General features: G+C 45.1%; 1 protein-coding gene across 1 annotated transcript in view; it reads left to right on the top strand.

The window, feature by feature from the left end:
- The window catches only part of LOC139580836 (carbonic anhydrase-related protein 10-like), a gene marked incomplete in the record, with an annotated part of 315,977 nt that overhangs the window by 132,785 nt on the left and 155,301 nt on the right, over positions 1-27,891 (top strand). The window contains 1 exon segment of the mRNA XM_071409901.1: positions 2,914-3,056. Coding sequence (XP_071266002.1) covers positions 2,914-3,056 — 143 coding nt within the window.

Below are 27,891 nucleotides of genomic sequence, written 5' to 3'. Positions count from 1 at the left end.
TGTTATTGAAATACACTATGTGGACACCTGCTTGTCGAACATCTCATTCCACAATCATGTGCATTAATATGGAGTTGATCCCCCCCTTTTCTGCTACAACCGCCTCCACTCTTCTGGGAAGGCTTTCTACTAGATGTTGTAATATTGCTGCGAGGACTTGGAAATTCAGCCACAAGAACATTAGTGAGGTCGGCACTGATGTTGGGCGATTAGGCCTGGCTCGCAGACGGCGTTCCAATTCATCCCAAAGGTGTTCGATGGGGTTGAGGTCAGGGCTCTGTGCAGGCCACACCGATCTCGGCAAACCATTTCTGTATGGACCCTGCTTTGTGCACGTGGGCATTGTCATGCTGAAACAGGAAAAGGCCTTCCCCACACTGTTACCACAACGTTGGAAGCACAGAATCGTCTACAATATCATTGTATGCTCTAGCGTTGAGATTTCCCTTAATTTCCCTAAGGGGCCTAGCCCGCGACCATGAAAAACAGCCCCAGACCATTATTCCTCCTCCACCAAACGTTACAGTTGGCACTATGCATTGAGGCAGGTACCGATGGCGGCAAGCTTTCCACCACTCCAGCTGACGCTTGGCATTGCGCATGGTGATCTTAGGCTGCTCGGCCATTGAAACCCATTTCATGAAGCTCCAGACGAACAGTTGTTGTGCTGACGTTGCTTCCGGAGTCCCTTTGGACCTCGATACTCTGCAGTCCCCTTCTGTGAGCTTGTGTGGCCTGCCACTTCACGGCTGAGCCGTTGTTGCTCCTTGACATTTTCACTTCACAATAACAGGATTTACAATTGACCTTGGAAGTTCTAGCAGGGCAGAAACTTGACAAACTGACTTCTTGGAAAGGTGGCATCCTATGACGGTGCCATGTTGAAAGTCACCGAGCTCTTCCATGCGGGCAATTATATTGCCCATGTTCCCTATGGAGATTGCATGGTTGTGTGCTCGATTGTATACACCTGTCAGCAATGGGTGTGGCTGAAATAGCCGAATCCACTAATTTGAAGGGGTGTCCACATACTTTTGGCTGTGTGGTGTATATGGGAATTTCCAATAGTGGAATTCACAGAGTAAAAATGATATTTCTACTTCCTTGTGGAGTTCCTTATGTGATTCTAAATGGAATCCTGGCTGTGATTCTAAGCGGAAATGTGTTAATCCGTGTGAAACGATGAAGACATCCTTCCCTCTGCACAGGATGAGAGTTCCTGCCGTCAGTGGCCAAGTCTTATATAAGACATCAGTGGGGAGAAAGAGATAGCGAGGGAGAGATGTAGAGAGAGAGGGACAGAGAGAGAGAGAGATTAATATAGAGATAGCACTTTCCCAGTAGTGTCATCCTCTGACTGTGTCCTGCCAGTCTTACAGCAGTGCATAGAAGTGCTATCTGATGATGCTAGAGTTTGCTAACTTTGTTCTGATTAAGCCTGGATGATGTAACTGCTCATATCCATTTGCTGCTTGGGGTTCTTCTGGGTGACCTACATACATCCTCACAAAGTTCTACAGCTGCACCATTGAGAGCATCTTGGCTGGCTGCATCACTGCTTGCCTTGGTATGGCAACAGCATTGCCTTCCATCGCATGGCACTGCAGAGGGTGGTACAGAAGGCCCAGTACATCACTGGGGCCGAACTCCCTGCCATCCAGGACTTCTATATCAGGCGGTGTGAAAGGAAGGTCCGGACATTTTTGACAATGAGGACCTTAATCTACTTCCCCATAGTCAGATGAACTCGTTGATACCATTTTTATGTCTCTGCTTGCGGTTTGAAGGAAGTAGCTAACTAGCGCTGGCATAATTGCTAAATAGTATTAGCGCAATAACTGGAGGTTTATGGGTATCTGAAAGCATGCTAGCGAAACTACCTCTAACTTCCTTCATACTGGACACAGAGAAATGGTATCCACAAGTTCATCTGACTCTGGCGAAGTTGCCAGAATCCCCAAATATCCCTTTAAAGACTCCAGCCACCCAAGAAATAGACTGTTCTCTCTGCTTCTGCACGGCAAGCATTACCGATGCATCAAGTCTGACACCAACAGGCTCCTGAACAGCTTCTATCCCCAAGCCATAAGACTGCTAAATAGCCAACAAAATTGCTCCACAGACTATCTGAGTTGACCCTAGATTTTTTTGCACTGACTCTCTGCACACTCACAGGACTCTACATACAGGACGCACACGCACACACACACACACACACACACACACACATACATTCATCATATACAGTATGCTCCTGCTACTCTGTTTATCATACATCATGACAGCTAGTCACCTTACCCCTATACTGTACCTATCTACCTATACCACTCCAGTATCCCTCCACATTGTAAATATGGTATTGGAACTGACCCTGTATATAGCTAGCTTATTTTCTCGTGTTCTTCTTATTTGAATTTCTCATGTTTTTGTTCTACTGTATGACTTTTTCCGTACTATATAGATATTGATTTCTACATTGAGTTTAGAGCTTGCAAGAAAGGCATTTCACTGTACTTGTGCACGTGACATTAAAACTTGAAACTTGATAGTTCAAACACGACTGTGTGTGTTTGTGTGTGTTCGTTCGTTTGTGTTCGTGTGTTTTTTGTGTGTGTCTTTGTGTGTGTGTGTGTACTAACTTATCGTGTCCCTATTACATGTGTAATCTACGCCCTGCCATCGGACCGATAATTTACTTCACAGCACCATAGAGTAGTCCTAACAAAGACACAACAAAACCCTCCTCAGCCCCTCTTATCTCTTTAGCAACACATGCTAACCGTTTTGTGTTGCACCTCTTTTGTATTTCAATCCCATTGTTTAGTACACATGCTAACCGCTTCTGCCCTATTGCGTCGCCATCGTTAGCAACACATACAAACCGGTTTGTCTCTACTTCTTTGTGTGTTGCAGTGCCGTCATTCTGGGGGCTAGTGAACTCAGCTTGGAACCTGTGCTCCGTGGGGAAGAGGCAGTCTCCCGTCAACATCGAGACCAGCCACATGATCTTTGACCCCTTCCTCACGCCCATCCGGCTCAACACGGGAGGACGCAAGGTAAACAAACACTCAACAACGGTACTCTCAGAGTGTGTACCAAATAGCACCCTCTTCCTATATTCCTATACAGTGTACTACTTTTGACCAGGGCCTGAGTCCGAAATGGCACCCTATTCCCTATATAGTGCACTGGTCAAAAGTAGTGCTTTACATCCATAATGGGGTGCTATTTCAGACCCAGCATTATTGTCTGGGGTGATGGATGTCGTTGCATTGTCGGTTCCTCTGCTTTGTTTGGGACGCCTCGAGTTTGTGGGACTATTGTGTGGTTCTATAATGCTGTTGTATGGTTTGTTTGGCAACTAGCCATGTGCAGATCTCTGATCAATGTTGCTGGCTTAAACGCTTCACTTTTTCTATCCCGGTGAACAAAGTCGGTTGTTTGTCACAGTTTTTTTTTTTTACAGAGACAGATGGCATTGGATCAACTCTACGTTGGCTGGATATTACCATAATACATATTGGTTCACACACACAACACAAACACAGTAATATGTTACCGGAATAGAGGCCTACACAGGACAAAATATATATTTTATATGAAATCCGTTGTGAGGTGGAACCACAAAACGGCGTAAACATAAACACACATACACAGACACATGAATTAGCCACATAGATACAGTGGGGAGAACACTGCCGAGAAGTATTTGATACACTGCCGATTTTGCAGGTTTTCCTACTTACAAAGCATGTAGAGGTCTGTCATTTTTATCATAGGTACACTTCAACTGTGAGATATCATTGTATGATTTTTAAGTAATTCATTTGCATTTTATTGCATGACATAAGTATTTGATACATCAGAAAAGCAGAACTTAATATTTGGTACAGAAACCTTTGTTTGCAATTACAGAGATCATACGTTTCCTGTAGTTCTTGACCAGGTTTGCACACACTGCAGCAGGGATTTTGGCCCACTCCTCCATACAGACCTTCTCCAGATCCTTCAGGTTTCGGGGCTGTCGCTGGGCAATACGGACTTTCAGCTCCCTCCAAAGATTTTCTATTGGGTTCAGGTCTGGAGACTGGCTAGGCCACTCCAGGACCTTGAGATGCTTCTTACGGAGCCACTCCTTAGTTGCCCTGGCTGTGTGTTTCGGGTCGTTGTCATGCTGGAAGACCCAGCCACGACCCATCTTCAATGCTCTTACTGAGGGAAGGAGGTTGTTGGCCAAGATCTCGCGATACATGGCCCTATCCATCCTCTCCTCAATACGGTGCAGTCGTCCTGTCCCCTTTGCAGAAAAGCATCCCCAAAGAATGATGTTTCCACCTCCATGCTTCACGGTTGGGATGGTGTTCTTGGGGTTGTACTCATCCTTCTTCTTCCTCCAAACACGGCGAGTGGAGTTCAGACCAAAAAGCTATTTTTGTCTCATCAGACCACATGACTTTCTCCCATTCCTCCTCTGGATCATCCAGATGGTCATTGGCAAACTTCAGACGGGCCTGGACATGCGCTGGCTTGAGCAGGGGGACTTTGCGTGCGCTGCAGGATTTTAATCCATGACGGCGTAGTGTGTTACTAATGGTTTTCTTTGAGACTGTGGTCCCAGCTCTCTTCAGGTCATTGACCAGGTCCTGCCGTGTAGTTCTGGGCTGATCCCTCACCTTCCTCATGATCATTGATGCCCCACGAGGTGAGATCTTGCATGGAGCCCCAGACCGAGGGTGATTGACCGTCATCTTGAACTTCTTCCATTTTCTAATAATTGCGCAAACAGTTGTTGCCTTCTCACCAAGCTGCTTGCCTATTGTCCTGTCGCCCATCCCAGCCTTGTGCAGGTCTACAATGTTATCCCTGATGTCCTTACACAGCTCTCTGGTCTTGGCCATTGTGGAGAGGTTGGAGTCTGTTTGATTGAGTGTGTGGAGAGGTGTCTTTTATACAGGTAACGAGTTCAAACAGGTGCAGTTAATACAGGTAATGAGTGGAGAATAGGAAGGCTTCTTAAAGAAAAACTAACAGGTCTGTGAGAGACGGAATTCTTACTGGTTGGTAGGTGATCAAATACTTATGTCATGCAATAAAATGCAAATTAATTACTTAAAAATCATACAATGTGATTTTCTGGATTTTTGTTTTAGATTCCATCTCTCACAGTTGAAGTGTACCTATGATAAAAATTACAGACCTCTACATGCTTTGTAAGTAGGAAAACCTGCAAAATCGGCAGTGTGTCAAATACTTGTTCTCCCCACTGTATATATATTTTTTAAATTTAATTTATTTCACCTTTATTTAACCAGGTCGGCCAGTTGAGAACAAGTTCTAATTGACAACTGCGACCTGACCAAGATAAAGCATAGCAGTGCGACAGAAACAACAACACATAGTTGCAATTCATTCCAGTCATTGGCAGCAGAGGACTGGAAGGAAAGGCGGCCAAAGGAAGTGTTGGCTTTGGGGATGACTAGTGAAATATACCTGCTGGAGCGCGTGCTACGGGTGGGTATTGCTATGGTGACCAGTGAGCTGAGATAAGGCAGGGCTTTACCTAGCAAAGACTTATAGATGACCTGGAGCCAGTGGGTTCGGCGACGAATATGTAGTGAGGGCCAGCCAACGAGAGCATACAGGTTGCAGTGGTGGGTAGTATATGGGGCTTTGGTGACAAAACGGATGGCACTGTGATAGACAACATCCAGTTTGCTGAGTAGAAAGTTGGAGGCTATTTTTGTAAATTACATCGCTGAAGTCAAGGATCGGTAGGATAGCCAGTTTTACGAGGGTGTGTTTGGCAGCATGAGTGAAGGAGGCTTTGTTGCGAAATAGGAAGCCGATTCTAGATTTAATTTTGGATTGGAGATGCTTGATGTGAGTCTGGAAGGAGAGTTTACAGTCTAACCAGACACCTACAGTAGGTATTTGTAGTTGTCCACATATTCTAGGTCAGAACCGTCCATAGTATTGGTGCTAGTCGGGCTGTAGGGTGCAGGCAGCAATTGGTTGAAGAGCATGCCACGGAAGGAGTGTTGTATGGCGTTGAAGCTCGTTTTGGAGGTTTGTTAGCACAGTGTCCAAAGAAGGGCCAGATGTATAGAGAATAGTGTCGTCTGCGTAGAGGTGGATCAGAGAATCACCAGCAACAAGAGCAACATCATTGATAAATACAGGGAAAGAGTACGGGGTGAATTGAACCCTATGGCAACCCAATAGAGACTGCCAGAGGTCCGGACAACAGGCCCTCCGATTTGACACACTGAACTCAATCTGAGAAGTAGTTGGTGAACCAGTTGAGGAGGTCATTTAAGAAGCCAAGGCTATTGAGTCTGCCGATAAGAATGTGGTGATTGACAGAGTCGAAAGCCTTGGCCAGGTCGATGAAGACGGCTGCACAGTAGTCTTTTATCGATGGCGGTTATGATATCGTTTAGGACCTTGAGCGTGGCTGAGGTGCACCCATGACCAGCTCGGAAACCAGATTGCATAGTGGAGAAGGTACGGTGGGTCGGTGATCTGTTTGTTAACTTGGCTTTCGAAGATTTTAGAAAGGCAGGGCAGGATATAGGTCTATAACAGTTTAGGTCTAGAGTGTCTCCCCCTCTTCAGGGGGGGATGACCGCGGCAACTTTCCAACTTTGGGGGATCTCAGACGATACGAAAGAAAAGTTGAATAGGCTAGTATAGGGTTTGCAACAATTTTGGCGGATAATTTTATGAAGAGAGGGTCTAGATTGTCTAGCCCAGCTGATTTGTAGGGATCCAGATTTTGCAGCTCTTTCAGAACAACAGCTGTCTGGATTAGGGTGAAGGAGAAGCTGGGGGGGGGGGGGCTTGGGCAAGTTGTTGGGGGGGGGTGCTGAGATGTTGGCCGGGGTAGGGGTAGCCAGGTGAAAGCATGGCCAGCCGTAGGAAAATGCTTATTGAAATTCTCGATTATTGTAGATTTATCGGTGGTTACAGTGTTTCCTATCCCCAGTGCATTGGGCAGCTGGGAGCAGGTGCTCTTATTCTCCATGGACTTTACAGTGTCCCAAAACCTTTTGGAATTAGTGCAACAGGAAACAAATTTTTGTTTGAAAAAGCTAGCTTTAGCTTTCCTAACTGACTGAGTATATTGGTTCCTGACATCCCTGAAAAGTTTCATATCGCGGGGGCTATTCGATGCTAATGCAGAACGCCACAGGATGTTTTTTTTCCCCAGAGCAGTCAAGTCTAGGGTGAACCAAGGGCTTTATCTGTTCTTAGTTCTAAATTTGAATGGGGCATGCTTATTTAAGCAACCAGGCATCCTCTACTGACGGGATGAGGTCAATATCCTTCCAGGATACCTGGGCCAGGTCGATTAGAAGGGCCTGAGTGATAAATAATAATAAATACATTGAGGGATGAGACATGAAAAGAGAACAGAGACAGCCGGGAGGGAAGGGAGATTCAGATATGGTCAGGAAGGGTGTTTTAGGGAGCGTTTGACAGTGATGAGGGGTGGTCGTTTGACCGCGGACCCATTACGCACACAGGCATTGAGGCAGTGATCGCTGAGATCCTGGTTGAAGACAGCAGAGGTGTATTTAGAGGGCAAGTTGGTCATGGATGACAGGGTGCCCATGGTTACGAATTTAGGGTTGTACCTGGTAGGTTCCTTGATAATTTGTGTGAGATTGAGGGCATCTAGCTTAAATTGTAGGATGGCTGGGGTGTTAAGCATGTCCCAGTTTAAGTCACCTAATAGTACGAATTCTGAAGATAGATGGGGGGCGATCAATTCACATATGGTGTCCAGGGCACAGCTGGGGGCTGAGGGGTGTCTATAGCAAGTGGCAACGGTGAGAGACTTGTTTCTGGGAAGGTGGATCTTTCAAAGTAGAAGCTCAAATTGTTTGGGCTCAGACCTGGATAGTATGACAGAACTCTGCAGGCTATCTCTGCAGTAGATTGCAACTCCGCCCCCTTTGGTAGTTCTATCTTGTCGGAAAATGTTATAGTTAGGGATGGACATTTCAGGATTTTTGGTGACCTTCCTAAGCCAGGATTCAGACACGGCTAGGACATCCGGGCTGGTGGAGTGTGCTAAAGCAGTGAATAAAACAAACTTAGGTAGGAGGCTTCTAATGTTAACATGCATGAAACCAAGGCTTTTACAGTTACAGAAGTCAACAAATGAGATCGCCTGGGGAATGGGAGTGGTGCTGGGGGCTGCAGGGCCTGGGTTAACCTGTACATCACCAGAGGAACAGAGGAGGAGTAGGATAAGGGTACGGCTAAAGGCTATAAGAACTAGTCATCTAGTGCGTTCGGAACAGAGAATAAAAATAGCAGATTTCTGGGCGCTGAAGATTAGATTCAAGGCATAATGTATAATCACTAACCAAAACAGCAATAGACAAGGCATATTGGCATTAGGGAGAGGCATGTGTAGCCGAGTGATGATAGGGTCCAGTGTGTAGCTAGGCGACCTGGAGACACAGCGATTCAGACAGCTAGCAGACCGGGGCTAGCAGGCTAGCAGATGGTCCTCATGGGGATGTCTCAACGGGAGTGCCTGTTGAAACCCCCTTGAACAGCTATGTTGGCAGACCAGTTGTGATGGATCGGCGGGGCTCCGTGTTGGCAGCAAAGGGTCCAGGCCAATTCGCAAAAGAGGTATTGAAGCCCAAGAATTAGCTGGTGGACCTCTTCGGCTAGCCGGGAGATGGGCCTAGCTCGAGGCTAGCTCCAGGCTAACTGGTGCTTGCTTTGGGACAGAGACGTTAGCCAGGAGTAGCCACTCGGATAGCAGCTAGCTAGCTGCGATTATTTGGTGTAAAGGTTCAGAGCTTCCGGTAGGAATCCAGGAGATGTGGTTGAGAAAAAGCCGTCCCATATGCTCTGGGTTGATATCGCGCTGTACAGACTGGTAGGAATTGACCGGGCTGAGACTGGCTGATGTCTTAGTTAACGGTGATGACTGCTAGCAGTGGCTAACTGACTACTAGCTAGTAGCTAGTAGTCGATACCATAGCGTACCGACAACAATAGCTCAGCGTGGTATCTAAATGCATACCCTGCCATATGATAACAGCAATTGCAGATGGGCTGTGTTCCAGAGCTCATGGATGCATGTTGAGATGATTACCATGATGAGGGTGTGTTTACATGCCAGGGTTACAGGTTTACCGCAGGGCCGTGGCAGGAGCTGCAGGGGCATGGGCGCCCATACAGATTAGCCCAATGGCATGAGAGAAAGAGTGTAATCCACAACTACTCTGTTTAACTGGAGAAAGATAAATAGTAGACAGTAGAGGAGGGAGAGAAAGAAAGAAAGAGACATGGAGATAGATAAAAGAGGCCTGAGGGACAACTGTAATCCGATTCAGTGGCTAAACAATGTTATTACCTCTGTCATTATTGTTGGGAATGTAACTCCCATGCATTTGAGTGTTAGATGTTTTGAAATGGCACAATGAACTTCTATTAGGGAAAGGGGGATATCTAGTCAATTGTACAACTGAAATGTGTCTTCTGCATTTAACCCAACCCCTCTGAATCAGAGAGGTGCAGGGGGCATATTCAGCACCCAGGAAACAGTGAGTTAAATGCCTTTCTCAGGGTTAGAACGACAGATGTTGACCTTGTCAGCTCAGGGATTCGATCCAGCAACCTTTCGGTTACTGGCCCAAAGGTCCTACCCGTCAGGCTACCTGCCATACTACCCATCTGTGGGTTCAGTTCAGATAAAGGTGAGTTTTGTATTACATTTGAAGCAGCACACAGGGCAAAGATATAGTGATGTAGGACCTGCTAGTTACTGCTCTTGTCAAACATGAGCCCTTTTGGCCGCTATGCGCATTTAGCTGATTCCTATTGTCACAGAAGTTCCTTCCTCTATGAACAACTTGGTAGTTTTGCCCTAAACTCCAGTGGAACTTTTTCATTCATCAAAGCCAAAGAAAGTTTTCAGAGACAGAGAAGTAAAAAGAAATGTAGGACTTTGTTGTCTCCGCCAGTTAATGTTCTCTGTTGTGTCTCCATCACTCAAAGCACAAGAGCTGTCTGCATTGGAACAGCCTACCTCACCTTGTCAATGCTGCTGAACACACACTCAAACACACACCTCTCTCTCTTTTCTTAAAGGAAGAAAAAAAAAGGAAATACAAAAGATTATCCCTCTGTTTGCACGGTCAGTCATGAGGCGAGATGGAGAGAGGTAGAGAGAGAGAAAGTGGAAGGAGAGACAGACAGACAGACAGACAGACAGACAGACAGACAGACAGACAGACAGACAGACAGACAGACAGACAGACAGACAGACAGACAGACAGACAGACAGACAGACAGACAGACAGACAGACAGACAGTGAGGTTAGAGAGCGAAAATGCAAACAAGAAAAAGAGAGAATGAGAAAGAGAGAGATACGACGTGTGTCCAATAATGTCAAACCCAATCTCCCTTTCCCTTCTCTTATTTCTCCTCCCCAGTACCTAAGTGATTAAATTCATTTATTTGAAACCTCTTCAAATAATTGTGGCTCATCTACGCAGAGCAAATATTCAATTAATACTGACAATTTAAACAGTGTGATTCCTCCAGTCCGACGCACATGACCTTGATGCATGTCTCCCCTCCATTAATTACGCCTTCCATTCAGGGGTCGTCTCATTTCCTTTAACTATTCATTAGTTAGAGATACGGACAGAGCAGTGGAGGAGAGCGACCCATCAGGGAGTCAGAGATTAAGTTAAATCTTCTCTCTCTCTCTCCTTCTCTTTCTGTCTTTCTCTCTGCCTGTCTCTCTCTCTTTCTCTCTTTGTCTCTCTCTCTCTCGCTGTCTCACTATCTTACCCTCCTTATAGTGTCTGTCTATCTCTCTCTCTCTCCTGAATCAGTGAAGTGGAGGATTATATGTGGAGAAACCAAATGGTTAGTCCTCTTCTTGTCTTTGCTTTCGTTATTTTTCCAACAAGACATCTGTGAATAATCTATTTGTGCTGTGAAATGGGCCCCGCTTCTCAGTTTTACATTTGGGACACATTTCCCTGTCTGTTCTCCAGGCTTTGAAGTCAAACGTGATCTTTTGTGAATGTGTGTTGTGTAACTTCAGTAATCAGTTTCTGGCAGGTGGCTGTGGCTTTTTTGAGAAGCTGCTTCACTAACGCACAGATTATTTAAAGTTATAAAGTAGCGATAATTCATGCAAGTTTAAAGTTAGATAACATTGAAAACAGTGTATGTGATACATGCAATACTCTGTACCCAGTTTACAGGCCCTGACCCTATCCTAACCCGAGATAATCTAACCCTGACCTTATGGCATTTAATGTATTTTTAAAAGTGTTCATAGGTTCCCTATAGCCACCTGCAATTACAGGTGTTTATACTGTATTATGCACATAGGAGGCACTACCCTATCATGTCTGTGGGAGCCACAGACATGATGGGGTAGTGCAACACACACAGATGTTTATTGCAGAGGACCAATCGCATTACCATCATACAAACAGATTCAATTATGCAAATTGCGGATTGAAATTAATTAGACACTTGGGTTGGCTGAGCCCATGCGAAGCTGTCACCATATCTCAAAGTGAGAGCCAGCTGCTTTGTCTGGTGGTCTGTCTGGGTGTCTGTCTGGGCAGGAATATCTTCAACATGCACTGTAACGGAAAACGTTCAATGATGTGGTAATTTGGGGTATTATAAACACTCAAAAACTCTGAAACATTTTCCTGCAGCATACTGTAAATTATGGTACATTATAGGAAAATGTTGTGGGCGGAGTTACTGTATTTCGAATGGTGCACTGTAAAAACCCTTTAAGCTAATGAATAGTCATTCTGACTGCAACATTCTAACAGTGTAATTAATACATTTCATATATGCTATCGCAAAAATCTTCATGGAGTGACTTTGCTACAACTATGAAACAAAGGAGATAATCGTGGACTTCAGGAAACAGCAGAGGGAGCACCCCCTTTTCCACATCGACGGGACAGCAGTGGAGAAGGTGGAAAGTTCCTCGGCGTGCACATCACGAAAAAACTGAAATGGTCCACTCACACAGACAGTGTAGTGAAGAAGGCTCAACAGCACCTCTTCAACCTCAGGAAGCTGAAGAAATGTTGCTTGTCACCTAAAACCCTAACAAACTTTTACATATGCACATTTGAGAGCATCCTGTCGGGCTGTATCACCGCCTGGTACGGCAACTGCACCGCCCACAACCACAGGGCCCTCCAGAGGGTGGTGCGGTCTGCACAACGCATCACCGGGGGCAAACTACCTGCCCTCCAGGGCACCTACAGCACCCGATGTCACAGGAAGGCCAAACAGATCAACCACCCGAGCCACTGCCTGTTCACCCCACTACCATACAGAAGGCGAGGTCAGTACAGGTGCATCAAAGCTGGGAGTCAGGACCAGCCTTTCAAAGGACTTCATGGCTACCGATGTGAGTGTTACGGGATGGTAGTCATTTAGGCAGGTTACCTTCGCTCTCTTGGGCACAGGGACAATGGTGGTCTGCTTGAAACATATTACAGACTCGGTCAGGGAGAGGTTGAATGTCAGTGAAAACACTTGCCAGTTGGTCCCCGTGCTCTGAGTACACGTTCTGCTAATCTGTCTGGCCCCGCGGCCTTGTGATTGTTGAGCTGTTTAAAGGTCTTGCTCACATCGGCTATGGAGAGCGTGATCACAGAGTCGTCCGGAACAGCTGGTGCTCTCTTGCATGCTTCAGTGTTGCTTGCCTCGAAGTGAGCATAAAAGGCATTTAGCTCGTCTGGTAAGCTTGCGACACTGGGTTTCCCTTTGTAGTCCGTAATAGTTTGCAAGCCCAGCCACATCCGATGAACTTCAGAGCTGGTGTAGTAGGATTCAATCTTAGTCCTGTATTGATGCTTTGCGTGTTTGATGGTTCGTCTGAGGGCATAGCGGGATTTCTTATAAGCATCCAGATTAGTGTCCCGTTCCTCGAAAGCGGTAGCTCTAGCCTTTAGCTCGGTGTGTATGTTGCCTGTAATCCGCGGCTTCTGTTTGGGATATGTATGCATGATCACTGTGGGGGTGACTGAGGTGGTATACTCCTCAACGCCATTGGATGAATCACAGAACATATTCCAGTCTGTGCTATCAAAACAGTCCTGTAGTGTAGCATCTGCGTCATCTGACCACTTCCACCCAAGGATCGGAAAATGAACAAGCTGGCATTTAACAAAGTGTACAATGCTATAAACAAGCAAGAAAACCTACATCCAGAGGCTGCTTTTCTGGTTGCCGGCAATTTTAATTCCGACATGTGATGCCAAATTTGTACCAGCGCGTCTCCAATGCCACTAGAGGCGATAAAGTCCTAGACTACTGTTATTCTACCCACAAGGCCCTCCTTTGTCCTCCATTCGGCATTAGTCCGTAATCCTGCTTCCTTTTTACAAGCAGAAACTCAAACAGGAAGAACCCGTGACTAGCTCCGTTAAGAAATGGTCACCAGAATCAGGGATTATGCTAGAGGACTGCTTTTGTCACGTTCCTGACCTGTTTTCTGTTTATTTTGTATGTGTTAGTCGGTCAGGGCGTGAGTTTGGGTGGGCAGTCTATGTTATGTGTTTCTATGTTGGTTAATGGGTGACCTGATATGGTTCTCAATTAGAGGCAGGTGGTTTACGTTTCCTCTGATTGAGAGCCATATTAAGGTAGGTGGTTTCACATTGTTTGTTGTGGGTGGTTGTCTCCTGTGTCTGTGTATGTTGCGCCACACGGGACTGTTTCGGTTTGTTTGTTTGTTCGTTCGTTCGTTCGTGTAGTCATTTTTCCTGTTCGTGCGTTCTTCGTTGTATTGTAAGTTCTTACGTCCAGGTCTGTCTACATCGTTTTGTTATTTTGTTTATTATCAAGTATAGTTCGTTTTTCATCTTGTTTGAATAAATATCATGTCATTTCACAACGCTGCGTTTTGGTCAAATCCCTGCTCCTCCTCTTCAGATGAAGAGGAGGAGGAAAATCGTTACAGCTTTGCTAGCGCTGATTGGAATATGTTTAGAGACTCAGCCGATAACATCGACAAGCTAACCACCTCCATCACTGGCTTCATTAGAAAATGTATCGGCGACGTTGTCCCCACGGTGAGGGTTCGCCGCTTCCCCAATCAAAAGCCCTGGATTAACACCAAGGTTGGCGCTAAACTAAAGGACAGGGTTACCACACACAGAGCTATCGTAGACAACCCTGAGGCTACGGCTGAGGACAGTAATAAGTACAAGATGTCCCGCGATGACCTCCGCAGAGTCATCAAACGAGCAAAAGGACAATACAGGAATAAGGTCGAATCATTCTACACAGGCTCCGACACCTGCCGTATGTGGCAGGGTTTACAATACATTACGCTTTATCAAAGAAAAACCCAACCGTGATCTGCCCAACGATGCCTCTCTACCACAGAACTCAATACATTTTATGCACGCTTTGACAACAACAACACCGTGCCGGGTGTGAGGGACGTCACCTACCCAGAGGACTGGGTGACCTCGCTTTCCGAGGCCGACGTGAAAAAGGTCTTTAATCAGGTCAACAACCGCGTGCCCGCGGAGCCCAAAGGTATTCCATGGCAGGTTCTCAGATTATGTGCAGAGCATCTGGCAGGCATATTCACGGAAATGTTCTCCCTCTCCTTGTCCCAGTCTGTAATCCCCACAAGTTATAAGCTGACCACCATCAATCCTGTCCCCAAGAACTCACTGCCACAAGAACTTAAATGCCACGATGACTAATGCCATGTAACACTCGCTTCTGTAATCATGAAGTGCTTTGAGAGGCTGGTTATGGCACACAGTAACTCCACCATCCCAGACACCCTAGACCCACTCCAATTTGCATACTGCCCCAACAGATCCCTATATTACACAATCTCAATTGCGCTCTACACTTCCCTCACCCACCTAGATGATAGGAATACCTATGTGAGAATGCTGTTCATTGACGACAGCTCAGCATTTAACAGCATTTAACACTCCCTCTGGATCCTGGACTTCCTGACGGGCCGACCTCAAGTGGTGAGGGTAGGCAACCTCACCTCTGCCACGCTGACCCTCAGCACAGAGGCCACACAGGGGTGTCTCCTCCTGTACTCCCTGTTCACCCACAACTGCGTGGCCTCGTACGACTCCAACACCTCATTAAGTTTGACACGACGGTGCTAGGCCTGATCACCGGCGACGATGAGTCAGTCTACAGGGGGGACGGGGGGGCGCAAATAAATCGTTAAGGACTCCAACCACCCAAGCCATAGATTATTCTCTCTGCACGGCAAGCGGTACCGGTGCATCAAGTCTGGCACACACAGGCTCTTGAACAGCTTTTATCCCCGAGCAATAAGGCTGATAAATAGCTAACAAAATAGCTACACGGACTATCTGAGTTAACCTTGTGTCCTTTCATTTTCATTTTTGTCTCTATGCACACTCACAGGGCCCTACACACTCACACACACACACTCTCTCCATCATCTGCTCACTCACACATAACATGCACATAGATTTATACTGACTCTACACACACACCCACTTACTTACAACCTGCTGCTACTCTGTTAATCTTATATACTGATGCCTAGTCGCCTTATCCCTATACATACAGTATATTCCTCTATCACTCCAGTATCCCTGCATATTGTAGCTATGGTATTGGAACTGACCCTGTATATAGTATCCTTACTTACCTATTGTGTTTTTCATATTTTTTCGTATTTTCTCTCAATTTTCTGAACTTTCACTTGCTTGCCACCCTTTTACATACGTTTGTTTGGTTGTAGTGCGTGATAGTCTCCGGTTCCCTGTCTTCTTGTCATTTTTCTTGCCATTCTTTAGCACTGTTGTGGAGTGCAACAGCTTTGCGGGTGCCTCCCGTCTCACTTTGTTCATGGTGCCGGCCAGACTTGTTTTCAAGCAGCTTGTTTGCCAATGACAGTGAAGTGAAGAAGTTGTCCATGGTGATGTCTCTCCCCCTTACCAATTTAAGGTTCCACAATCCTCATCACCACATTCTCCGACACTCGCTCACCTGCTTCCCGGATCTTTTCCCAGATATTGAAAGCCGTTCCGCATGTACAATTACACACGCTCTCACTCTGTAGCCTACTCCAACTAGGCCTGAGTAGACTGATAAGACTGCTTGGATTCAGTGGCCTGATATACAGTAGGATACATACCATTTAGAGATTCGAATTAGAATGGATCAATATAGTAGAATGTCCCGCCCTGTTCTTCATTCACAATTGCTGATTACATAATTATGCATCGTTCTCTTCCCCTCGCTCATTGACTCATCCATTCTCCCCCTTTCTCCCCCATCATACAGTGGTTCTTCCTTTAAAAGTTGCGGCGTACTGCAGCACAGCTTGCGGGGTGTCAGCCATTGTTGCCAGAATGACGCAATTTACCACAATCTGCCACCATCTACCACAAACGGTCGCGGCATAAGCTCAAAACTTTCTGTTTCTGTATAGTTTAGGTTCAGTTTCGTGGCAATTATCAGAATGGTTATCAGCTGGGCACTGCACTTTCAACTGTCGGAAGAAGGAGTGGAGCAGGTCCTACTGTTGGGAGAAGGAGTGGAGGAGGTCCTACTGTTGGGAGAAGGAGTGGAGGAGGTCCTACTGTTGGGAGAATGAGTGGAGCAGGTCCTACTGTTGGGAGAAGGAGTGGAGCAGGTCCTACTGTTGGGAGAAGGAGTGGAGGAGGTCCTACTGTTGGGAGAATGAGTGGAGCAGGTCCTACTGTTGGGAGAAGGAGTGGAGCAGGTCCTACTGTTGGGAGAAGGAGTGGAGTAGGTCCTACTGTTGGGAGAAGGAGTGGAGGAGGTCCTACTGTTGGGAGAAGGAGTGGAGCAGGTCCTACTGTTGGGAGAATGAGTGGAGCAGGTCCTACTGTTGGGAGAAGGAGTGGAGCAGGTCCTACTGTTGGGAGAAGGAGTGGAGCAGGTCCTACTGTTGTGAGAAGGAGTGGAGCAGGTCCTACTGTTGGGAGAAGGAGTGGAGCAGGTCCTACTGTTGTGAGAAGGAGTGGAGCAGGTCCTACTGTTGGGAGAAGGAGTGGAGCAGGTCCTACTGTTGGGAGAAGGAGTGGAGCAGGTCCTACTGTTGGGAGAAGGAGTGGAGCAGGTCCTACTGTTGGGAGAAGGAGTGGAGCAGGTCCTACTGTTGGGAGAAGGAGGGGCAACGGGGGGAAACCATAAAAAAAATGAAATGCCCTCTTAAAACTGGTTATAACTCCAGTTCAGTTTGTGATATTAAGGTTCTAACACCTACAGTGTGTTGACTTACATTATGGCAGAGTAATAAAAAATACAAATTAATGAGCAGTCAAAATGACTGCTTTAGCGGTTCAAGTGTAAAGTACATTACTGTAAACATTACACACCCACAGTCTGAGCCAGGAGCAATGGAATGTCCAGCTGTGTTTGAATTAGAATTATAAATGCAGATTAGAGGAGTGTGTGTGGTGCTGACAGACGGGTTTTGGTGGTGTTCAGGTGTGTGTGTGTGTGTGTGTGTGTGTGTGTGTGTGTGTGTGTGTGTGTGTGTGTGTGTGTGTGTGTGTGTGTGTGTGTGTGTGTGTGTGTGTGTGTGTGTGTGTGTGTGTGTGTGTGTGTGTGTGTGTGTGTGTGTTCAGACAGTGCTTTGTGCTCTGCAGCGTGATTCACAGCAAAGTGGGTCATGGTGAGTGGAGACTCTGAGCAGCAGCTTTACTTCCTGCAGTTTCACACCCCAGCCTCCTGATCAGAGGGAGGGATATGCGACTGCACTGTGTGGTCTGGCTCTCATTACAAGGCCCCCTCCATTATGTCTCAGACAACAAATCAAATATATTTGCGCCGAATACAACAGGTGTAGAACTTATCGTGAAATGCTAACTTACAAGCCCTTAACCAACAATGCAGTTCAAGAAATAGAGTTAAGAAAATATTTACAAAATAAACTAAAGTAAAACATAAAAAATAAAAAAAGTGATTATAGTTATTGTGGAAGGAAATATAATGGCCATTTTAAAGAACCCAAATGTATTTAGAAGAATGGAGACATTTTTAGTTACAAATTCATTTTCACTGGCATTCATTAGAGAGACATTTAATAGAGGGAAAAGTATTCTAAAACACATCATGCATATAAAGTGTTCCTCAGAAGACCATGTGCACTGCAGTGTTGATATGCAATTTAGATGCTAAATTCCTCAAATCCCTTTGAGTTTTGGTCCATATATAATTATTTCAAAATGTTCCTATGTGTTGCATTGGATGATATCCTCCCCAAAACCCAGTAATGATGTCTCCAGGGAACATGATTTAGCAGCCTCTTATTTTTATGCATGCAAGTAGATGGATGGGAGTTGGTGTCTACATCATTTTGATGTCCCGCAAAGCTCAATTGTTCAGCTCACAAATATGATTTTCCTTATTCACATAAAGCATTATTCACAAAGAGTAGGAGTAGGAGTGTTGTTATAGGACCCGTTTTGACTATTAGATCATAATGAATAAGATTGACAAGGAGGAACTGATTCTAGAGCAGTCCTACTGAGAACGTTTTTAATACGGGAAACTTATATAAGCACCATCTGCACTCACCACAATCAAATCAATCAAACTTTATTTGTATAGCACCTTTCACAAATACAGTACATTTAACAACAATTGTGGCCTGATGCAACAATAAACAAAATATTACCAGTTACAATAAAATGTAAAATAGATAAACAAAACACTGCTATGTAATTGGCTAACTTCACTCAGTGGCCAATGAAGTGAATTGGAGAGTCCTGTCCTTGATGAATACTAATTACTTCCTCTAACAAGCTTACCACACTCCCTGGAACGACTACACGCCAGCCACTAATTACAGAGGAGCAGTCACTGGCAGCCACATACACACATACGCACTGACACACTCACATGTGTGAACACATACACACAAACACACCCTCCCCTCTACACACACACACACACACACACACACACACACACACACACACACACACACACACACACACACACACACACACACACACACACACACACACACACACACACACACACACACACACACACACACACACACTGGGGAGTCTCCACACACACAGCTCTAGCATCAGGACAGAGACAGGAGCTTGGCAGGCTGTGTTGTACAGACATGGCAGTGCTGTAGTGGGTTGGTGGGTTGACAGACAGTCAGAGAGGATAAAGTAATGGATGGAGCAGCATCATGCTGTATGTTGCCCCACACACAATGTTTCTCCACACACTGACAGATGTAGAGGGGGAGAGCAGCAAACGACAGTGACAGAAACTTGACAGGGATGGACAGGGGTTGGCACACTGATGTTGGTGTAATGTAATTACCATGTGGATTTGGCCAACAGGCAACCAACCAACACTATACCCTCATTGTATACATGCAGTGCATTCAGAAAGTATTCAAACCCTTTGACTTTTTTTTCTTAAAAAGTCAAGGGGTCTGATTACTTTCCGAATGCAGTGTTGTAACCTGTTATTATATAGTACAGTGGTTCCTGTGATTGTGGACTGGTTGGCTTAGTCGGGTCAAGCCAAGGTTGTGCTGTCCTATTGTTCAGTATGATTCCAGATCATGTAATAGAACAGCATTGAATCATTCCTCATATTCTCAATGTCTCTCTTCTCTATCGAATTAACTTTTTGGTTTATCTCTGCAGTTTTAAAATACAATTTATTCAGTCTGGAATTATCTGCTGTAATATTACAGGTATTTGTCACTTTCTTGTCAAAGAAGAGAGAGGCATTTGATTATTGCTGAAATGTAGACTATAAAAATGCTGGGTTAAAAACGTTGGATTATTTTGACCCAGCCAGTTGGCTAACTCAGTTGCGTTGTTGGGTTATTGATGCTGGGTTATTGAGCTTTTTACAATGGGTGGGTCTAATCCTGAATGCTAATCCTGAATTAAAACCTAATTCCAGCCGGTGTCTATTCCAAGTTAAAATACCTATTTACTCAGTTACATCTGACTGCGCAAACCACTGTCTCATCAGCCCAGCCAGGCAATTTATAAACGTGATCTCCACTATCAAAAGCATCTATTCTAGACATTATCTCACATTTCTTTTAGACTTACATTTAGTTTTCAACAGTGGAGATTTGTATTATCCTTGCTGTCTGTCTCTCCGACATTTGCAACATTGTTTCAATATTCAAATTCAGTCTCTAGCTGTCGCATAGTAATGACCGTGTCGGGAAGAGACAGATAGGCAGGCAGCTTTTATCAGCCATATGGATATTTACCAAGAAATATCAATATAAAACAGGTAAAACAAAATTAAGTGCAGCTAGTTTGCAGTCTTTCCAGCTTCAGTTTGAAATGATTGTGTTAGCTGGGTTGTTGGCTAGCTCCTCTGAACAACATTGTCCTGACGAGAGAGAACACATTTTTGATGCCAGGTGATGTCTCGCCTCATTAGCTAATTGTTATGGATGTATCCAAATAAATGTCACTAGAAAACAGCTTAAACAAATGCAAATGCAGCTACTATTCTGGCTGCACCGTTTGACGTGACTGTAAGTTTGCCGTAGTTGGCTAGCTAGCAAGCAAGGGATAGGAACGTTGCCAGCCAGTATGGCAATAGAACATTTAGAACGAACGATTGGGTTGAGTCCATAGATGCAGAACAAAAAGACTTAACGACTGGGTCATGTCTCTGGCAACCGAACCGTTAGAACAAACGACCAGCCGGCTTGGGTAGCAACACTAGATTGCTGTCGAGACTATAGAAGGATGAAATAGTATGAATAAATTCATCAAGATAATAAAAATATGTTAATTATTATTTGCATGTGTTGGGTAACCCGTTGTATAAAAGTGATAATGCCCAAGAAGCTGGTGTTTGGAGGATATATTGGCACTTTTTTACTTCGACTTCGTCTCAGGCCTGAAAACAGCCATGCCAATATATCCTCCAAACATCGGCTTTGGGGGCATTATCACTTAAATGAACCACCGCGTCAGATCAGAAGACTGGAGGCATGGCTTACCAGGGGCCTGGCGTTCAGATAGTTGTTTTTGGCCACCAGTGAGAGTAAATTACATTCTGTTTCATCTGTTCGGTTGCATTGTTATCTACAGTATATATTGAGCACAGATTGTAATTTTAAAAATTATTATTATGTTGTTTTTAAATGTCATGACTTCCGCCGAAGTTGGTTCCTCTCCTTGTTTGGGCGGCGTTCGGTGGTCGGCGTCGCCGGTCTTCTAGCCATCATTGATCACATTTTTCATTTTAAATTTTCCATGTGTGTCTTCCCACACACCTGGTTTCAATTCCATCATTACATGTTGTGTATTTAACCCTCTGTTCCCACCATGTCCTTGTCCGGAATTGTTTGTTGTAAGTGCTTGTGCACGTTATTCTGGTGGCGATGGGTTTTACATTTTTACATTTTCTTTTTTTTTTACATTTTTAGTCATTTAGCAGACGCTCTTATCCAGAGCGACTTACAGTAGAGTGCATACATTTTATTACATTTTTTACATACTGAGACAAGGATATCCCTACCGGCCAAGAGCAGACGCTCTTATCCAGAGCGACTTACAGTAGAGTGCATACATTTTATTACATTTTTTACATACTGAGACAAGGATATCCCTACCGGCCAAACCCTCCCTAACCCGGACGACGCTATGCCAATTGTGCGTCGCCCCACGGATCTCCCGGTTGCGGCCGGCTGCGACAGAGCCTGGGCGCGAACCCAGCCCAGCCTGGGCGCGAACCCAGAGACTCTGGTGGCGCAGCTAGCACTGCGATGCAGTGCCCTAGACCACTGCGCCACCCGGGAGATTTTTGTACCCATTGTACTGATTGTTCTGTTTACGGTGATTTTTATTATTAAAATGCGCCGTTGTAACACAGTTTTTGCTCAACCTGCGCCTGACTTCTCTGCCGCCAGTACGCACCCCTTATATTAAAATAGATTTTATGAGTATGAGTTCCTCAAGTGCCTATGCAGTTACCACATTGTTCTAATATTTAAATAATAATGTTAACATTTTTATGTTGGAATATGTAGTGCAATAATATTGAAAGAAAAGTGAAGTTTGCAGTGTACAAACTTAACATGATGAACAGGAATGAAATGTACTCTCACGGGTGGCCAAAAATAACTATCTGAATGTGTGTTTTGTCCACTATTTACCCAGTGCTGGGTGGTTTTTAACTCAGCATTTTTTGTGTATCAGTGTTAGGACAGTTTAGCAGGTTTGAACCTTTTTTATTAGAGACATTTTGCACACAAGGCTCCAACTGTATTCACCAGTTGTTGTGCATGACACATTTTCTCTCTTTTTTTCTCCTTTCTTCTCAAAAATCTATATTCTTAAACAGTCTCCCCTCACACATGCTTGAGCAGATATCAACATTCTGGACCATGTGCGATAAGTAATCATGGCAATATACCATCAATCTATATAGTCTCATATATACTGCATAGTTACCACAGGCCTAGCGTAAATCTGGAGTCCCGTAGTTATGATGCATTTAACGTTGTTGACATTATGAAGCAGCCGACATGGTTATATGGGGATATCAGGGATGAACCCACTGCCAGCGGGTTATTAAATATACACACTGCTGTATGGCTGACTATGCCATGCTCGTTTATAATATGGGACTATCTGAGCGGTTCTAACTTGAACACAGCCATTTCTAAGAGCCAATAAGATCATTATTCTCTCGTGAAGGTTTTTATTTTTCTTCCTTTCCGACATTTTGTTTTTCATCTGATCAGGGATGGTAGCTTTGAAAGGTTAAAGGAGGCCCATTTACAAATACATGTATAGTAGATGAAGGTCTTTTGTGAAATCGCGAGTTCATTCATTTCCCTCTCTTTTTCTTTCCCTAATTAGACAACATTGAACCATTGGCAAGTCTCTATATTCTCTCTCCCCTCTTCATGCTCTTCCTGCCTCTCTCTCTCTATATCCATCTCTTTGCCACTCTCCTATTAGGCCTAGTCCTCTCTACTTTTTTCCTTTCACTATCAGTTCAATATGTTTTCCATTTACAAGGTTAGCGCTGACGCAGATTGAAATGTATTGTGCCTGCTCTCCAAATCCAATTGTATGTGTCCATTTTCCTGGTGCTAATGTAGGGTAGAGAAGCTTCATAAGGAGGCTGATGCTTTTATCAAGGACTGCTAAAACACCTAGTGAAATGCTACGTGTCACTCCATCTTTTGCCCTCCCTCTCACTCTCTCTCTCTCTAATGCTCAGCTGTGGGAAATATCCTTCTTTCCCTTTCTATATATTTATATATTCTTATTCCATTCCTTTACTTTACTTAGATTCGTGTGTATTAGGTAGTTGTTGTGGAATTGTTAGATTACTTGTTAGCTGCACTGTCGGAACTAGAAGCACAAGCATTTCGCTACACTCGCAATAACATCTGCCAACCATGTGTATGTGACCAATAACATTTGATTCGATTAGATTTTTATGCCATGTGCCTGTTTTTGTCTGCTCCAAGAAGACCACCTTTACTGAACCTAGGTTTATCTCTATAGTATTGCTTCACATTTTAATTTCTATGTGTCTTAGACTGAAATGTACTGTATAATGTTACATTAATTCCATAGTGCATGTACACACATGCAAGCGTGCACACACCATAAGCTACAACATATTGTTTGACAGTGAGTAATATCGTTGTGGGGCTCCCTCATGATCAGAGTTCAATGTTGAGACTGATTATGACATGGATATATCCTGTCCTCATTAAAAAAAAAGATCTCTCCTCTCTCACCTGTCTTTAATGTAGTCAAACCCAGTTCTCCTCTCACCCTCTATGGTTGGAGCAAGGCCATTACAGATAGACAGTGACTTAATGAGGAGAAAATAGGAGAGGAGAGACATATTAATCATCTCTGGATAACTTCCTGTAGCTGGATTATCATTCTGCCTCTCCTTCACATTTTCCCCTTGCATCTCAAATTAAGTTATGTCGTAGTACTTACTGCAGTCAGATAGTGGGCCTAAATCTTACTTAGGGAGTTTGTAGTCACCTCGGCACCACATTAGACTGAATATAGTTGTTATTAATGTCCTCTTTATTGTGTAATTATTGTGTTGTTATAGTCTGTTACAGGTTTTGGTTTTTCCATTTATATTTTGAGGTTGGACTTTAGCACATATAGCTCGTCAGCACGTAGGGCGCAACGATTCGGTGTCACCTTGTTAGTCCGTATGGGCTACAGCTGTGCTGGGCGCCAACTCGTTAGTGGGAAGGTGTTTCACCTGTGCTGGCCCAGATGCTATTTGAGAGTGGCTGGCCCATTGCGGCAGTTGTCTTGAGAGATGTGGAGGGCTAACACCTTTAGTTTGTATGCCATATTTTGATTTCTAGAAAAACAATTATTTATCTGATCTTCCCTGATTTTGTTTTTGCTACACCTTTTGGTTTGCTTCCTGTCTAAGTTTGGTGTGGGTTTTTCTTTTGATTTGCTTCCTGTCTAAGTTTGGTGTGGGTTTTTCTTTTGGTTTGTTTCTTGTCTAAGTTTGGTGTGGGTTTTTCTTTTGGTTTGTTTCTTGTCTAAGTTCGGTGTGGGTTTTTCTTTTGATTTGCTTCCTGTCTAAGTTTGGTGTGGGTTTTTCCTTTGTTTGCGTCTTCTTGGGCAAATGTAGTTGGCATTCATGGTTGGTGTCTTTTAGGTTCCGGTTGAACTCTTCTTACTAGCTGTAGTATTACAAGACGCATAGGGGACCAGTGGATTACTTGAGGAGTGTGGAGTAGGCTCAACACCACATAACAAGGTTGAAAAGAGGTGTCAGGCTACATTGTCTTAGGTTTTATTTTGTTGTGATTATGTTCCCCCAGAAGAGGTGTACCCTTTAAGAGGTGCAGAGATGAGGTATACCCTTTTAGAGGTCTGCCCATCTGTGTATGTCTGTCTGTCCAGGAGAGCCTTCTTTTCTTCCATTACAGAGGTGGAGGTGCCTCACGTATAGAGACAGATTTATTGGGCTGTTCCCCCGAGTCTCCCAGGCTCTTCAGTGTGTGCGTGTGCGTCGGGGAGAGTGGAGCTGAGAAGAGGGCTGGACGTGTTTCCACTGCTAATGATGACAGGGAGAAGTGAACCACAGATACGTCAGACAGAATCCTACAGCCTTATAGCCCTTAGCCTTGCCCTGGTACAGATGTCTTTGACTGACTTATACCAGCCAGACATGTACAGTAAGAACCCCATTATTTATGATTTCTCTCTCATACATTGTACTATAATGTCAATGTCCCTTGGCACATGTGGTACTAGTGGCATACATTTTGTAATTATTTCTGATATACAGTACCACTCAAAAGTTTGGACACACCTACTCATTCAAGGGTTTTTCTTTATTTTGACTATTTTCTACATTGTAGAATAATAGTGAAGACATCACAACTATGAAATAACACATATGGAATCATGTAGTAACCAAAAAAATGTGACCGACCAGCTCAAATCGATCTTACGTATCAACATTTGAAATTGTGTTTTTTTACATTGCATAAAAGTAGAGACTCAGAGCTACAAAATGGTATATCATACACTACAGTTGAGGAACATTGGGGAAGTAATTCTGGTTTGAAAGTTGATCAACTTGTAAATTCACTTTTGAGAAAATGGCCTTTAAATGTTTTGGTACTACTATTGGAGAGCCATTCTTTGTCTAGACCCATTCAGCATCGTTCACACCCTCTTAAGCTTTAGCCCGACCCATCTCTTTAATGGTTGATCTGAATATACTAACAACAGCAGTCAAGCACCCAAGCTAACTTGCTAGCTACTTCCAGACATCTGTGAGAGAGAACAGCTCACTAAGCATTACTCGTTCTAGCAGAGCTGGTTAGGCTGTTATGTAATTCAGAGCGTTGGTGACTGCAACTCTGCTATCAGATTGTCCATTCGTAAATTCAGAGCGTTTCGGGTTCAGTGCGTACACCGGATGTAAATTCATCAGCTATTCTGCACTCTCTGGCACACTCAGACGAGAGTGCTCTGAAATCGGAGTAGATGGTCAGACTGAATTGACGAACGCAATGGTTCCTTGCATAGTGGAGTCTTTTGTTAAGACATGTAGCTAGCTAGCTAGCTAGGTAAACAATAAACCATAATTACAACTCATGACGTTACTACCCTGCATGAATCTGCAGGTATCTAACCAACCAGATTCAATGTTAGTTAGCTAACACTGGCTATAACTAGCTAAGCAAATGGCTCCGAGATACGAAAAATAAGGCCATTGTAACGGCTGTCGTCTTCCTCCTCCTCGGACGAGGAGAGGAGAGAAGGATCGGAAGACCAAAATGCAGCGAGGTATGATGACATAATGAATTTATTTAAAGACGACAGAAAAACGAACTAAACTTGAATAAACTAACAAATAACAAAACGATGTAGACAAACCTGAACGTAAGAACTTACATGTAACTCGAAGAACGCACGAACAGGAAAAATGACTACATAAAACGAAACGAACAAACAAACCGAAAACAGTCCCGTATGGTGCAACATAGACACAGACACAGGAGACAACCACCCACAAACAAACACTGTGAAACTACCTACCTTAATATGATTCTCAATCAGAGGAGATGAAAACCACCTGCCTCTAATTGAGAACCATATTAGGTACCCATTAACCAACATAGAAACAGAAAACATAGACTGCCCACCCAAACTCACGTCCTGACCAACTAACACATACAAAACAGGTCAGGAACGTGACATAACCCCCCCCTTAAGGTGTGAACTCCGGGCGCACCAGCACAAAGTCTAGGGGAGGGTCAGGGTGGGCATCTGACCACGGTGGTGGCTCAGGCTCTGGGCGAGGTCCCCACCCCAACATAGTCAATCCCAGCTTACGTCTCCCCCTCCGACTGACCACCCTCTTATTATACCCACCTAATTTAAGGGGCAACACCAAGATCAAGGACAGCTCCGGGACAAGGTAGCTCAGGACAGAGAGGTAGCTCAGGACAGAGGGATAGCTCAGGATAGAGAGGTAGCTCAGGATAGAGAGGTAGCTCAGGATAGAGGGGCAGCTCCGGACTGAAGGGCAGCTCCGGACTGAAGGGCAGCTCCGGACAGAGAGACAGCTCTGGACTGAGAGGCAGTTCTGGATGAATGACGGCTCCGGATGCTCATGGCAGGCTGACGGCTCTGGACGCTCATGGCAGGCTGACGGCTCTGGACGCTCATGGCAGGCTGACGGCTCTGGACGCTCATGGCAGGCTGACGGCTCTGGACGCTCATGGCAGGCTGACGGCTCTGGACGCTCATGGCAGGCTGACGGCTCTGGACGCTCATGGCAGGCTGACGGCTCTAGACGCTCATGGCTCGCTGACGGCTCTGGCTGCTCATGGCTCGCTGACGGCTCTGGCTGCTCATGGCTCGCTGACGGCTCTGGCTGCTCATGGCAGGCTGACGGCTCTAGACGCTCATGGCTCGCTGACGGCTCTGGCTGCTCATGGCTCGCTGACGGCTCTGGCTGCTCATGGCTCACTAACGGCTCTGGACGCTCATGGCTCACTGGCGGCTCTGGCAGATCCTGTCTGGCTGGCGGCTCTGGCAGATCCTGTCTGGCTGGCGGCTCTGGCAGATCCTGTCTGGTTGGCGGCTCTGGCAGATCCTGACTGACGAATGGCTCTAGCGGCTCCTGACTGACGAACGGCTCTGACGGCTCGGGACAGACGGGCGGCTCTAATGGCTCGGGACAGACGGATGGCTCAGACGGCACTGGGCAGACGGATGGCTCAGATGGCGCTGGGGAGACGGATGGCTCAGATGGCGCTGGGGAGACGGATGGCTCAGATGGCGCTGGGGAGACGGATGGCTCAGATGGCGCTATGGAGACGG

Source organism: Salvelinus alpinus, chromosome 7 (genome assembly GCF_045679555.1).
Source record: "Salvelinus alpinus chromosome 7, SLU_Salpinus.1, whole genome shotgun sequence".
Lineage (NCBI taxonomy): Eukaryota > Metazoa > Chordata > Actinopteri > Salmoniformes > Salmonidae > Salvelinus > Salvelinus alpinus.
Note: the sequence above shows the minus strand (reverse complement) of the source record. Positions and strands in the feature narration are given on the sequence as shown.